General features: G+C 34.8%; 2 protein-coding genes and 1 pseudogene across 2 annotated transcripts; all 3 read right to left on the bottom strand.

The window, feature by feature from the left end:
- Positions 1 to 876: 876 nt before the first annotated feature.
- Positions 877 to 4,667, bottom strand: LOC25498361 (G-type lectin S-receptor-like serine/threonine-protein kinase At1g11300). The gene is made up of 7 exons (XM_013593263.3): positions 3,108 to 4,667; positions 2,878 to 2,988; positions 2,565 to 2,797; positions 2,278 to 2,488; positions 1,841 to 2,078; positions 1,619 to 1,769; positions 877 to 1,504 (listed from the first exon to the last, which is right to left on the bottom strand). Exons 1-7 carry the CDS (start codon positions 4,387 to 4,389, stop codon positions 1,196 to 1,198), a joined length of 2,535 nt encoding a protein of 844 aa, XP_013448717.1. The 5' UTR covers positions 4,390 to 4,667; the 3' UTR covers positions 877 to 1,195.
- A 707-nt stretch (positions 4,668 to 5,374) lies between these two features.
- Positions 5,375 to 9,611, bottom strand: LOC25498357 (G-type lectin S-receptor-like serine/threonine-protein kinase At1g11330; annotated as a pseudogene).
- A 1,039-nt stretch (positions 9,612 to 10,650) lies between these two features.
- LOC120575809 (G-type lectin S-receptor-like serine/threonine-protein kinase At1g11330) lies at positions 10,651 to 13,695 on the bottom strand. The gene is made up of 7 exons (XM_039827944.1): positions 12,803 to 13,695; positions 12,587 to 12,694; positions 12,262 to 12,494; positions 11,976 to 12,186; positions 11,582 to 11,819; positions 11,372 to 11,510; positions 10,651 to 11,270 (listed from the first exon to the last, which is right to left on the bottom strand). Exons 1-7 carry the CDS (start codon positions 13,635 to 13,637, stop codon positions 10,962 to 10,964), a joined length of 2,073 nt encoding a protein of 690 aa, XP_039683878.1. The 5' UTR covers positions 13,638 to 13,695; the 3' UTR covers positions 10,651 to 10,961.
- Between the last annotated feature and the right edge of the window lie 971 nt (positions 13,696 to 14,666).

Raw genomic sequence — 14,666 nt, 5'->3', positions numbered from 1 at the left:
ATTCTTTGGAGAAAAAATAAAACTAGTACAAGAATGTGGCTATATTTATTGATGAAGATTGGTCATGGAATGTCTATACAGATAGAAAGTTTACCTTAGGTTATTGTATTTATGTGTGCGGAAACTTGGTAACATGGAGAAGTAAGAAGCTAGGAGTAGTTTGTATAAGCAGTGCAGAAATTGAGTTTAGCGCAACAGTCAAAGGAATTTGAGAGGATCTTTGTATGCAGCGAGTTCTAAAGGAGTTAAGAATGACTATAGAACTTCCCTTGAAGTTCTTTTTTGACAAAATGGCCGTAATAAGCATAGCCCTTAATCCGGTTCAACATGATCGAACAAAGAACATTGAAATTGATTGTCACTTTATACAGGAGAAAATAGATTCTGGAATACTTTGTCTACATTTTGTGTCTTTGTAATGAGTCAAAGGGCTGAAAAGGATAATATGGTAAATATGAATATGGACCCTTATAAATAAGAGAAAGCCAAGCAAATAAGACATGGAAAATATGTGATGAAATTCTTCTCTATCTGATTCTCTAGTTCTCTTATTCCTTGTACTCTTATTCCTTGTACTCTTTCAAGTTCTTCTTTCTATTGTTATTTACTTGCAAATTGGTTGTTATTCCTCCTTAGTTTATACACTGGGAGTTGGATTGATTGTCTTCTTTACTTACAATAGCAACAATTGTCTTCTTTACAATTCAATCCATTACAGTCTTCAAATCTAAACAACAGACATTTTGACCAAAAGTAAACAAATAAATTATTTTTTCTTACATTTGGATTAGAACAGTTATTCATATTTACTATTGTTCAAACTTTGAATATGTCTAGTATCTTTAGACATTAGAAATTCTATAACTGCTTGTCTTATCCAATATTATTCTTAAGTATTCAACATTAATTATCATAAAAGCATAAGAATTTAGTACATATAGGATCCATACATATATAAGAAACTCACTTGTTAAGAAAGTAAACAATGTTAAGAAAGACATTACAGGCCAAGTTCATATTTGAAGTTATCAACCTCCAACAGCTCTGCCTCCCTAAGGAAGGTTTCCCACTCAGAAGAATGAATTTTAGTCGCGTTGGGGGTATTTGAAATCCTCGTGCACATCTCAAAAATTAATTTCTAGCATTGGCCTCATCTCCATCGCTTTCTATAACTATTCTTAGAGCTCCTAGTTTGCTATCTGCCACTGATGTCTGTAATACTGACACTATTGATGGAATAGCGTCTATGACTTTCTTCGTGAGACATTGTACTCAACATATTTTGCCTCAAGATAAATGCAGGTTGACTTGGAGGAGGAAGTAATTCAGCCTCGCTGTTAAGCATAGAAATTACTGCAGCCATATTAGGCCTGTCTACAGCAAGCTCTTGTACACACAGAAGTCCAATGTGTATACACCTTACAACATACTTATGGTGACTAGGATCATATATTTCTGTATTTATAAAAGATAAAATATTGCCTTCCTTCCATTGTATCCAAACCTAGATGAAAACAAATAATTAAGTAAATAAAAAATTTCAGACATTTGTAAGTTGTATCGACAAAAAGGAAAAGAGATCATATTAAGTAAAAGAAAAGGAATTATCGAGGCTTACAAATCCTAAAAGGGTCAGTGCATGCTCATTGTCATAAAAGCTTGAGTTTCTTCTCCCGCTAATAATCTCTAGTAACAAAACACCAAAGCTAAAGACATCTGATTTCTCTGAAAACAGTCCTTGCATTGCGTATTCGGGAGATATATAACCACTGCATTTTTTATGTAACATATTATTCTCCAAGTATTTTACTATAAAATTGGACAAGGAAGGCACACTTACTAAGTTCCGACAACCCTTATAGTATTTTCTGTATCTTCTCTCCCTTCGAAGATTCTAGCCATACCAAAGTCTGATATTTTGGGATTCAACTCCTCGTCTAACAAGATGTTACTTGTCTTTAAATCTCTGTGTATAATTCTCAATTTGGAATCTCTATGAAGATAAAGCAATCCTCGAGCTATTCCATCTATAATGTTATACCGGGTCCTCCACTCTAGGAGTTTATTTTTTGATGGATCTGAAAAATAAAGGTATGATTGTTGTATCTTAAAAATAATAGTATACAATGAAACAAAGTCATCGAAGTCACCCCATTAGGACCCTTTCCAGAAAACTCTCTAATTTGAAGCAATTGCTATACATGATAAATAATGAGAAAAATGAAAGATCGTCATTGGATATGCGACAACTAATTAAGGGAGCTTCAAGGAACTGACCAAACACAAATGCATCCAAACTTTTATTTGGCATGTACTCATATATCAACATCTTTTCCTCTCCTTCAACACAGCAGCCAAGAAGTCTTATCAGATTGCGATGTTGAAGCTTACAAATGACAACTACTTCATTCTTGAATTCTTCTAGCCCCTGTCCGGATGATCTAGAAAGTCGTTTAACTGCTATATCTTGATTGTCTTGTAGTTTTCCCTGAAAGAAACAATAAGAGAGAGCAACTATAGACTATGGCTTCAGATAAGATAACTTTTTTTTGTATTTAAGGTACCTTGTATACAGGACCAAAACCACCTTGCCCAAGTTTATTGGACGAGTGGAAGTTGTTTGTGGCAATTGCAAGCCTTTCAAAATCAAATAGTAACAACTCCTGGAGTTTAACTTGTGACAGCGTTCTAATTATGCTGTCGCTTGTATTATCTTCTGATGTTCCAACTTTATTAAAGAATTGGAAAGCTTTGATGTTCTTTTTCCTCTTTGATTTAAGAGAGGGCTTCAGCTTAGCTGAGGTAAAAAATAGTATTTAAGCTTAGTTCCTGAACCAATAGAAAGAAAAATTACACGACATGAATATGGTATGTTACCTTCCGGACTGTTAGCAGCCCTTCTACACATAAAATATGCACACGTGACAATTATGAGCGTTCCTATAATCACTGTAGTTGTGATTATGATTGTTGTGTTTCTCTCTTTATCTGTATGCAGAAAAAATTTAATATTAAAATACAAGTAGTTCAATTCAATCCAAACATAAGAGATAGAATCAAGTTAAAGAACTATGTTTCAAATGATTCAACAAACGATTAGAGCATACCAAGTTCTGCATAGGCTACACGAACATATAAATCAAGCCCTCCATTTTTGAATTGTTGTATATCAATTAGATTCCCAGTCCAAGACATACAACCAATCCCAGCGGTGTGAGAATATGCAATGCAAGAGCAATTCTCTAAGCATCGGCTTCTACATATGTCTGGTGTAAGTGCTGAACCTTGTGCAAAATCAGGAACTTTAACCATCTTCAATTTCAAAAATCCATCTTCCTTCTTTGTACTTGTGGTGTTATTATTGACCCTTTCACACTGCAAAAGTATCCTTCTAACACACCCACCAGTCCAGTTGTGTCTATTCCACTCCTGTTTGTTCCTGGGTTCAAATCCTCTCAAACAACTGCATATTGGTAACTTCAATGAACTACAGCTTGCGAATGCCCCACATATACCATAAATGTCACATTCCGATAGTTGGCTAGTCTGTATAATTTGTAATTCTTTCTTCTCATAATCCCACCATTTTGCTATTAATTGGCCTTGCGAATTCAGATTGTAGACTACCAGTGATATATCTTTTGGTACTGTGTAATATATATAAATATTTCCCTCCCCATCATCTACTACATGATTACCATTAATATATGGATTTGTCATCATCTGCATCCCAGTAAAAACTACACCATCCCAAGGACCACTTCGCCAGTATGGCTGAGTTTCATTGAAAATGAACAGCTCGTGTAAATTTATGCGGTCAATAAAACTAATAGAAAAGCTTCCAACAGATGGATCTGAAGGGTTTTTCCATGATGTGAGTTGTACTTTCTCACCTGTTCTTTTGTTTCTTGTAAGTTTCATACCTGGTAGAAATGTATCAAAAGGTTTTTGAAAACTCTGCCACAACATGCTACCTACTGTGCTTTCCAAGAGGACAAGGTTACCATAATCTGAAAGCTGGGCAGTAGTATGTGATGTTGTGTTAGACAAATTTGATGACCAAATTACTTGTTTTTGTCCATTCAATACCACAAGATTTCCATCCTCAGATATTGTGACAATCCCATTAGAATCACTTAGTGGTTTGTTTCTGTTTGCCACCCATATGATTGAAGATTGAGACTTCCACCAAATTCCAACATAGCGATTTGTAGAGTTTTTAGGGCTAAAGAATCCAAAGGTGAAATTACCATCTTTGGAGAGTAGAGTTCCAGGGTCTTTGATGAATTGGGATGATGTGATGGCTTCGATGGCAATACCGACTTGTAGCAAATAGCAACACAGAAGAAACAAAACAGAAAACAAACTTGCACAGCTACTGAAACCCATTAGATGTAGAGTATATGTTCAACCGTTACAGTATGATGCATAAACAGTCTCACAAACCACAAGTAATGATTCTGAAGATTGCTACTATTTCAAATAAAAAAATTTGTTCGATTTAATGATGTCGCACGCTAAAAGCTTGTAGAGACATTTCACCATTTAATAAGTTTATCAATTCTAGTCTCATTTTTATTGTATTAACTCAACTTGTATAATCTCACATCTGTGAGAATCATTTCTACATTCAAGTTTTCTTTAGGCAGGTATATCAAGTAATTGATAAAATAATATCAGTCATCATATAACTTTGAATCATTCATTCATGACACCAACTGCAACCTCATATAGTTTAATACACAATAGTTTATCAATTTATTCATACATGGTCAATGATTTTATAAAATATAAAAGCCACATAATTTTCATGAAACCAGGTCACCCAATAGGTGGAGACTGGATGCGCTACTTTAGATACGGTGTACCGGTACACCATCAGTTTGACTTGCTATAACAGGTTATAAGAGATTTGTTATTTGCAAACTCACTTCTTCAATATGAATAGCTATAATTAACAGAATAGTGGTCAGTATTAGCATAAAAATAGTAGAAAATCATTATTATTGACAGTGGTGGTGAGAATACAAGATTCTCCCTAAACTCGCAGACTAATATAGTAATTTATAGACACTTGGTTCAGATTAGTAAGTTATAGACACTTGTCTATTGTATTTATCTATTAAAGGAGGAATATAGAGGTTGAAGAGATAAAATAATGTGGTTTCGAATCTACCTAATATTCAATCGAATTGTTTTGTTTACTTCAAATAAAATGCATAGCCAATGTTCAAAATGGCTATTTAAAGTGGTAATTAGTATTCTTTTGGAGGTTGTGGAGACTGGGATATAAATTTTGATATCCGACATGCCCTTCTTTACGATTATCAACATACAAACTATCCACATCCAAGGCAGTCAGCAACAGAAAACATGCAAAAATTGTATCAATAAGAAAAGAGGCTCTCAACGAAACTACAAAATGCATCTTTAATTCTACTAGAGTTTTCTTATCCCACAAACCATATCATATCAATTACAAAGTTTCTAGCATTGACCACATATCCATTGACATTAAAAAAACATTTCTGAGTCCTTAGTGTGCTATCTGCCACGGATTTCTGTAATACTGACATTGTTGATAGAACTAACACTTTCATATTCTTCATGCCACTTTGGATTCAACGTATTCTTCATCAGGATGAATGCAGGTTTACTCGGACGAGAAAGTAATGCAGCATCGTTGTTAAGCATAGAAATTACCGCAGCCATATGGGCCTATCTACAGCATGTTCTTGTACGCACAAAAGTCCTATATGTATGTACCTTAAAATGTAATTATGATGGCTAGGATCATATATTCCTTGATCTATTAGAGATAAAATAGTCTCCCTTCCATTGCATCCACACCTAAATAAGATAAAAGAAATGATCAGACACTGGAATGTTGTGTCAACGAGATAAAAACATCAATGGTTAGTTGAGGCGTACAAATCCTAAAAGGCTCAGAATGCTCATTGTCATAAAAACATGAGTTCCTTCTCCCAGTAACAATCTCTAGTATCAAAACACCAAAACTAAAAAAATCTGATTTCTCTGAAAATAATCCTTGCATTGCATATTCCGGAGACATATAGCCACTGCATTAAAATATAAAAAATTATTCTTTAATTATTACTACTAAAATATTGGATAAGAAAAGGATACTTACTAAGTTCCGACTATCCTTCTAGTATTGGCCTGATCTTCTCCCCCTCCAAAGATTCTAACCATACCAAAGTCTGATATTTTTGGATTCAGCTCCTCATCTAACAAGACATTACTTGCCTTCAAATCTCTATGAATAATTCTTAGTCTAGAATCTCTGTGAAGATATAGCAATCCTCGAGCTATTCCTTCGATTATGCTATATCGTATCCTCCAATCCAGGAGCTTATTTTTTTATGGATCTACAATAATAAGGGTATCACTATATATAATAGTTTGAACATGATATCAAGATATAAAGTGAAGTCATCAAAATCATAATCTTCCAAAAACATCACTGGCAGTGAAACAATTGTTGTTGAAATTGACTTTAAATTTCTGATTCTGTAAAGGCCAAAATCGTGGCGCCATTTTGGGAGCCGTGACACGATTTCTCTTGGCAGAATGGATGTTTTTGCTGAAGGCAAATCGCGGCACGATTTAGTACTGGCGTGGCGCGATTTGTGGATAAGACCGTTATACTTGGGTCGTACGTTTATACCGTGGCGCGATTCTGGCAGGTGCGGCGCGATTTCGTCTGACACTGTGTACTATATAAGTGTTTCTTTGCAAATTTTGAAGGAGAGTTTTGAGAGAGAGAAACTTGGATTATAAAGGAGGTAACTTTAGGGTTGAGTGTCTTTGTAGTGAGGTTCTCTTGGGTTGGGAAACATTGTAAACACCTTGGGTAGTGAGATTTCACCATTGGAAGGATCAAAAAGCTTCCTTTTGTGTTTTCTCTTAGGATTCATTGAGAGTGTGGGTGATATGAAAAAAGGGTAGAAATTAGGACTTGTTCTTTTGTAAGCTTATAAGCTAATTTCTTGTAACGCATTGTAACACTTTCATCTTAGTGGATTGGAGGGCTGCTCTCTCCCCCAGATTAGGTCATATTGGACCGAACTGGGTCAACAATCTTGGTGTGTTTGTTCCTTTCTTTCATTTCTTATCTTTATTGCTTTGATTATGCTTGTGGTGTTGCTCTACACTTAGATTTAGGTCTGTTTTTGTTGTTGTTTCTTGGAGACACTTTATCCATTGATTATCACTTCTTTTGCTCCACACATCTTTGTTATTCATAGGTGTGATTTTGTCCGAATTCACAACAATTGTTTATTATTAAATATATTGTATACAAGCTAAAATTAAGTAAAAAATAATAGTATGACATTGTTTATGAGAAATTGTTAAACGGGGCTTCAAAGAACTAACCAAAGATGAACGCATCCAAAGTTTTATTTGGCATGTCCTCATACATCAACATCTTTTCATCTCCTTCAACACAACAGCCAAAAAGTCTTACAAGATTGCGGTGTTGAAGCTTACTAATCACCATTACTTCATTCATGAATTCCTCCAGACCTTGTCCAGATGCTCTTGAAAGTCTTTTAACTGCTATTTCCTGACCATCTTGCAGTTTCCCCTACAAAAAAACATATGTGAGAACTACTATACGACGGTTTTAAACTAATATTACTTTTTTGCATTTAAGGTACCTTGTATACTATACCAAAACCACCCTATCCAAGTTTGTTGGATAAGTGGAAGTTGTTTGTGGCAGTTGCAATCTTTTCAAAATCAAATATTAATATCTCTTGTAGTCTAACTTGGGACATTTCTCCAATTACGTCGTCACTAGAACAAACATCTGATGATCCACCTTTGTTAAATTGTTGGAAAGCTTTGTTGTTCTTCTTCCTTGCTGATTTAGCAGAGTGCCACAGTTTAGCTGCAGCGGAAACAAATAATTTGAGCTTAGTTCCTCATTAATAGAAAGTAAATTTTATGGCTCAAGCTGAATATACAAAAATAGTAAGTTACCTGGGTGGTTTCTTGTCCTTCTCCACATGATATATGCACATATAACAATTAGTAGAGTTCCAATTATAACCGTACTTACAATTATGAGTGTCTTGTTTCTCCCTCGATCTGTATAGATGAAAAATTAAAATTTAAAATATATTAAATTCAATATGATCCTAATACCTAAGAGGAAGTAACAAGTTAATCGCTTAACATACAACACATAAAGCATACCAAGTTCTGCATACGCTGTGCGGACATATAGATCAAGTCCTCCACTTTGGAGTTGTTGTATGTCAAGTAGTTTCCCTGTCCACGACATACAGCCAATCACGGAATCATGGGAATATGCAAGGCAAGAACAATTCTCCAAGCATAGGCTTCTGCAAATGTCTGGTGTAACAGCTAAAGCTTCAGCAAAAGCCGGTACTTTCACCATCTGTAGTTTGAAAAAGCATATTCCTTTCTCTGTGTGGTTTTATTGTTAGCCTTGCCACACTGCAAAGGGGTTCTCCTAACACACCCACCGGTCCAGTTATGTATATTCCATTCTTGTATGTTTCTAGGTTCAAATCCTCTCAGACAGAGATACATATTGGTGAGACCAATGAATTACAGCTTGCAAATGCCCCACATATACCATAAGCATCACACTCTGAGTCTTGGCTTCTCCATGTAACAATAACTTCTTTCTTCTCCTCATCCCACCGTCTTTCTTCAAATTTTCCTTGTGAATTGAGGTGATAGATCATAAAGTCCTCATAATTTTCTACCCTATAATATATATATTAATATTCCCTTCTCCGTCATCTCTTCCTTGAAAACTAAAAAAATATGCAGCTGTCATTGTTTGTATCCCAGTGAAGACGCCACCATTCCAAGGCCCAATGCGCCAGTATATGTGAGTTTCATTCCAAATGAACACTTCAATTATACGTAGGCGTTCAACAGTACTACAAGAAAAGTTATCAGTGGATCGATCAAAAGGACTTTTCCATGATTTGAGTTTTACACTCTTGCCTGTTCTTTTGTTGATCGATAGTTTCATGCTAGGCTGTAATAATTTGTTGATCGAAGGTTGCTGAATAATTTGCCATAAAATGTTTCCAGTTGTAATATCCAAAAGGACAAGGTTACCAAAGTCTGAAAACTGAGAACTTGTATTTGTTGCTATGTTGGAAACATTCGATGACCATATGACTCGTTTCTGTCCATTTAATATCGCAAGATTTCCATCTTCGGATATTGTGAAATTCCCATTAGAATCATTCAGTGGCTGGTTTCTGTTTTCCACCCACATGATTGTAGATTGAGACTTCCACCAAATTCCAACATTGCGATTTGTAGAATTTCTACGGCTAAAGAATCCCAAGGTGAAGTTACCATCTTTGGAGATTAGAGTTTCAGGGTCTTTGATAAATTGAGATGATGTTATAGTGTCTACACCAATACTAACATGTAGTAAATAGCAACACAAAATGAATATGACAGAGAGTAAATATGCACAGCAACTGAAATTCATTAGGGAGATGAATAGATAAAACAGACACACTTTCTTATTTATTAAGATTGGATACTTCTTTCTTAAAGTCAACAGTCTCATGAACCACAAGTAATGATGTTTAAGATTGCAACCATTTCAAATAAAAGAGGTTGTTTCTGTTAATGATGATGTGTGTGCCTCACATAATTGATAAAATAATATCACATGTCTAATGCTTTTTAAATTTAAAATTTAGATTTATTCATTTTTTACATCAAAAGCAACCTCATCAAGTTTAATATCAAATAATTAATCAATTTAATCATAAAAGTCAATGATTTTAGAAATGATAAAAGAAGTACCATTTCCATGAAGCAGTCACCCAATAGGTGGAGACTAAGATCCACCAATTTAGATGGTGTATACCAGTGCACCTCCAGTTTGACTTGTCACAGAAGGTTACAAGAGTTTTTGTTATTTGAGAACTCACTTCTTTGACAGGAACTCAGAATATTGCAAAAAAATCATTTTATACCAAAACTGTAATTGTGGACCATAATTCCCAATTTGCTTATATCATGAACTTGGCCCCAATTTGAATCCATGGTTCTCACATGTGTTATTTTCAACCTGTGACACTGATATTAACCACTATCATGATTAATTTCCATCAGTAATTGCAAAAAAATACTATGGTTGAGGTTAAATTGCTTTAAAGGCCTATAATCTGAAGCAATGAGCTCCAAACTAAATCAAATTGTGAGCCATTCAAATCAAACCAATCCATCAACTGATTTTGGATCTTCCTGTTCTTCATTGTTTCAATCGTGCAAATAATATGCTGCAAAGGTGGTGGCCAAGTATCGTTGTGGTTTTGATCGGTTTGTCGTCAATGTCGAAGCAGTGGAAGAATCAAGAATGTAACAGTGATTAAATAGGTGGAGGCGAATTAGCCTATTTAAGGTATTAGATTTACTTTATGTCATTTTACTCCTTTAGTCTTGAGATTGTATTTAAACTTGGCTTTGTGCCTCATTATATTTCATTTGCAATCAATCAACATTTCAACAAAAATCTTCACTCAAAAACTATCACTCTACAATATTCATCTCCCAATTTCTCCTCTGTATCGGATTCTATTCTAAACCAATAAAATACCTACTAGTGAGACTCGGATTTTATCGCTTTGTCCCTAGAATCCATTTTCCCATCTCAATTGGTATCATGAGCCTTTGGTCTGGTATCAATTGCTGCATAAAAATATTTGGATAGTTTTGATGGATGATGAGGAAGAAGTCGAACTAGAAAACAAAGGTCGCAAACTCTGTTCCATAATATCCATTACACTTGTGTTCTAGCAAAGATAAAAACTTGTGTTCTATGTCTTCCATTACACTAGAGTTTTCTTTTGTCACAAATACATTAACAAAGATTCTATTATTGGCCAAATATCTATAAACCTCCAAATCCTTTCATAGTCTCTAGTGTGCTATCTACCACATAAATCTGTAATACTGACATTATTAATGGAACAGACAATTTGATTTTCTTCAGGCGACTTTGAATTCAACATATACTGCCTTAGGATGAATGCAGGTTGACTTGGAGGAGGAAGTGATGCAACCTCATTGTTAAGCATAGAAATTACTGTAGCCATATTAGGCCTGTCTACAGCCGATTCTTGTACACATAACAGTCCTATATGTAAGCATCTCGAAATATTCTTATCATGACTATGATCATATATTTCTGGATCTATTAAAGATAAAATATTTCCTTCCCTCCATTGTATCCAGACCTAAATGAAAAGCAAAAGCAAATTTCAAATATTTGTAAGTTGCGGTAGCAAAAGGAAAAAATAGCATATTATTGAGCCAGTAATGAACTGTTAATGCTTACAAATCCTACAAGACTCAGAGCATGCTCATTGTCATAAAAGCTTGAGTTTCTTCTCCCGCTAACGATCTCTAGTACCAAAACACCAAAGCTAAAAACATCTGATTTCTCTGAAAAAAGTCCTTGCATTGACAAATAGCCACTGCGTTGACAAGTAAAAGTTTATTCTCCAGTTATTACTGCTAAAGTAAAAGTTTTGGCAGGCACACTTACTATGTTCCGACAATTCTGGAAGTATTGACCTGATTGTCTCCCCCTCCAAAGATTCTAGCCATACCAAAGTCTGATATTTTTGGATTCAGCTCCTCATCTAACAGGACATTACTTGCCTTCAAATCTCTGTGAATAATTCTTAGTCTGGAATCTCTGTGAAGATATAGCAATCCGCGAGCTATTCCTTCTGTTATGTTGTACCGTGTCCTCCAATCTAGGAGTTTATTTTTTGATGGATCTAAAAAATAAGGGTATCATTATATTAAATTATGAAGTTGAGTCATCAAAATCAGTCAATAAGCATGCTTCAAGGAAAACTCACCGGCAGTGAAACAATTACTTATTCTTCAATATTTATACAAGAAAGTGTTAAAGGGGGCTTCAAAGAACTAACCAAAGATGAATGCATCCAAACTTTTGTTTGGCATGTACTCATACATCAACATCTTTTCATCACCTTCAATACAACAACCAAGAAGTTTAACAAGATTGCGGTGTTGAAGCTTACAAAGGACCACTACTTCATTCATAAATTCCTCCAACCCTTGTCCGGATGCTCTAGAAAGTCTTTTAACTGCTATTTCCTGGCCATCTTGCAGTTTCCCCTAGAAAAAAATATTATGTGACAACAACAATAGACAGTAACTTTAAAATATTTATAATTGTTGCATGTAAGGTACCTTGTATACTATACCAAAACCACCCTGTCCAAGTTTGTTGGATAAGTGGAAGTTGTTAGTGGCAGTTGCCAATTTCTCAAAATCAAATATTAATAGCTCTTGCAGTTTAACTTGGGACATTTCTCCAATTACGTTGTCACTAGGAGAAACATTTGGTGATCCACCTTTATTAAATTGTTGGAAAGCTTTGTTGTTCTTTTTCCTTGCTGATTTAGTAAAGAGCCACTGTTTAGCTGCAGTGGAAACAAATAATTTGAGCTTAGTTTCTCATTAATAGAAAGTAAATTTTATGGCTCAATCTGAATATACGAAAATATTAAGTTACCCGGGTGGTTTTTCGTCCTTCTCCACAAGATATATGCACAAATAACAATTACTAGAGTTCCAATTATGACTGTACTTACAATGATGAGTGTCTTGTTTCTTCCTCGATCTGTATAGATGAAAAATTAAAATTTAAAATATATTAAATTCAATACGATCCTAACACCTAAGAGGAAGTAACAAGTTAATCGCTTAACATACAACACATAAAGCATACCAAGTTCTGCATACGCTGTGCAGACATATAGATCAAGTCCTCCACTTTCGAGTTGTTGTATGTCAAGTAGTTTCCCTGTCCACGACATACAGCCAATCACGGAATCATGGGAATATGCAAGGCAAGAACAATTCTCCAAGCATAGGCTTCTGCAAATGTCTGGTGTAACAGCTAAAGCTTCAGCAAAAGCTGGTACTTTCACCGTCTGTAATTTCAAAAACGCATCTTCCTTTCTCCGTGTGGTTTTATTGTTATCCCTACTACACTGCAAAGTGGTTCTCCTAACACACCCACCGGTCCAGTTATGTCCATTCCATTCTTGTATGTTTCTAGGTTCAAATCCTCTCAGACAGATACATATTGGTGAGAACAATGAACTACAGCTTGCAAATGCCCCACATATACCGTAAACATCACACTCCAAGTCTTGGCTTGTCCATGTAACAATAACTTCTTTTTTCTCGTCATACCACTGTGTTGCTTCTAATTTTCCTTGTGAATTTAGGTGAAAGATCACAAAGTCCTCATCATTTTCTACCGTATAATATATATTAATATTCCCTTCTCCGTCGTCTCCTCCTTGAAAACTAAAAAAATATGCAGCTGTCATTGTTTGTATCCCAGTGAAGACCCCCCCATTCCAAGGCCCACTGCGCCAGTATATGCTAGTTTCATTCCAAATGAACACTTCTATTATACGTAAGCGTTCAACAGTACTACAAGAAAAGTTGCCAATGGATGGATCAAAAGGGCTTTTCCATGATTTGAGTTTTACACTCTTACCTGTTCTTTTGTTGATTGATAGTTTTATACCGAAACTGTAATGGTGGAACATAATTCCCAATTTGCTTATTATGAAGTTTTCCCCAATTTGAATGCATGGTTCTCACATGTGTTATTTTCAACCTGTCACCGCAACATAATTATGAACTAGTAACACTCGAAAATTGTAACTAAATCAAAAAAAATATTATTAATTAAATTTAGTAACATTTAAACAATTGTTAGGTAAAGCACCTGTTACTAAAGAGCTTTAGTTACATTATATAGTATTATCTGTAACAATAAAAAAAATGTAGCAAAATGTTATATTATTGAAACACTTTTTGTATCACCAATAACGATAAAAAAATGTTACATTTATAATTTTTGAGAAGTTGTAAAAAGTGTCGTAAAATTGTCTAAACTAAAAAAAATATGAATCAACTAAATTTGTCTTTGTTTAGACTTCAGTCATATTTGAATTAACCAATATTAGATAAAACATCATTTAGATTTGCAACTCCAAATATGTTCTCATACAAACATTTGAAATTTGATTTCATAATGGAAATGAACTATGCAACACAAAAGGTGAATTACATACTAAAATGATTTAAAGTTTTCATCCAATGTAATATTTGGTCTAAAATTTCCCTTTGCGTTCTTGCAACCATGCATATTATCAGCCTTCCATTTCACGCAGTTAATGCATATGTTATATACAAATATTCAAGCAGAATTACAACACTCATGAAACTATAATAAACAACGGATATTATGACTGGAGCAGCAGTAGTTTGGTCATGCAAAACAGGAACGTGACCGGCTTCTGCACCATTCAACCCTAAGTATTCAAATCAATTGAGTTAAACGTAACTCCCTATAAAATCAAGTGCCAAATGCCAAAGCATAGCTGTCTAACAAGGTTAATTACAAAGAGGAATGGTTCGTGCAATTTCAACGAATTCTTTCGTCGTGCCTTTTAGCGTTTTCCTTTGCTAAAATATCATCATCCTCCCAACCGTCATCACACACGATCTAGTGTTTGTCTGTTTTAAGTCTAGTATTTGAATGCATGATTAAACTACAACTATGAAAGAAG

Source organism: Medicago truncatula, chromosome 7 (assembly GCF_003473485.1).
Source record: "Medicago truncatula cultivar Jemalong A17 chromosome 7, MtrunA17r5.0-ANR, whole genome shotgun sequence".
Lineage (NCBI taxonomy): Eukaryota > Viridiplantae > Streptophyta > Magnoliopsida > Fabales > Fabaceae > Medicago > Medicago truncatula.
This window is presented reverse-complemented; position numbering and strand designations above follow the sequence as displayed.

What these genes read in the sequence shown, in the direction of transcription:
- LOC120575809 (XM_039827944.1), bottom strand. Translation starts at nt 13,637, where the DNA reads ATGTTCCACCATTACAGTTTCGGTATAAAACTATCAATCAACAAAAGA. An exon ending in TTTGGATGCATTCATCTTTG is followed by an intron (nt 11,820 to 11,975) that starts GTTAGTTCTTTG and finishes CTTATTTTTTAG; the next exon opens with ATCCATCAAAAAATAAACTC. An exon ending in CTCTGAGTCTTGTAGGATTT is followed by an intron (nt 11,271 to 11,371) that starts GTAAGCATTAAC and finishes CTTTTCATTTAG; the next exon opens with GTCTGGATACAATGGAGGGA.
- LOC25498361 (XM_013593263.3), bottom strand. Translation starts at nt 4,389, where the DNA reads ATGGGTTTCAGTAGCTGTGCAAGTTTGTTTTCTGTTTTGTTTCTTCTG. An exon ending in GGCTGCTAACAGTCCGGAAG is followed by an intron (nt 2,798 to 2,877) that starts GTAACATACCAT and finishes TTTTTACCTCAG; the next exon opens with CTAAGCTGAAGCCCTCTCTT. An exon ending in TTTGGATGCATTTGTGTTTG is followed by an intron (nt 2,079 to 2,277) that starts GTCAGTTCCTTG and finishes TTTATTTTTCAG; the next exon opens with ATCCATCAAAAAATAAACTC.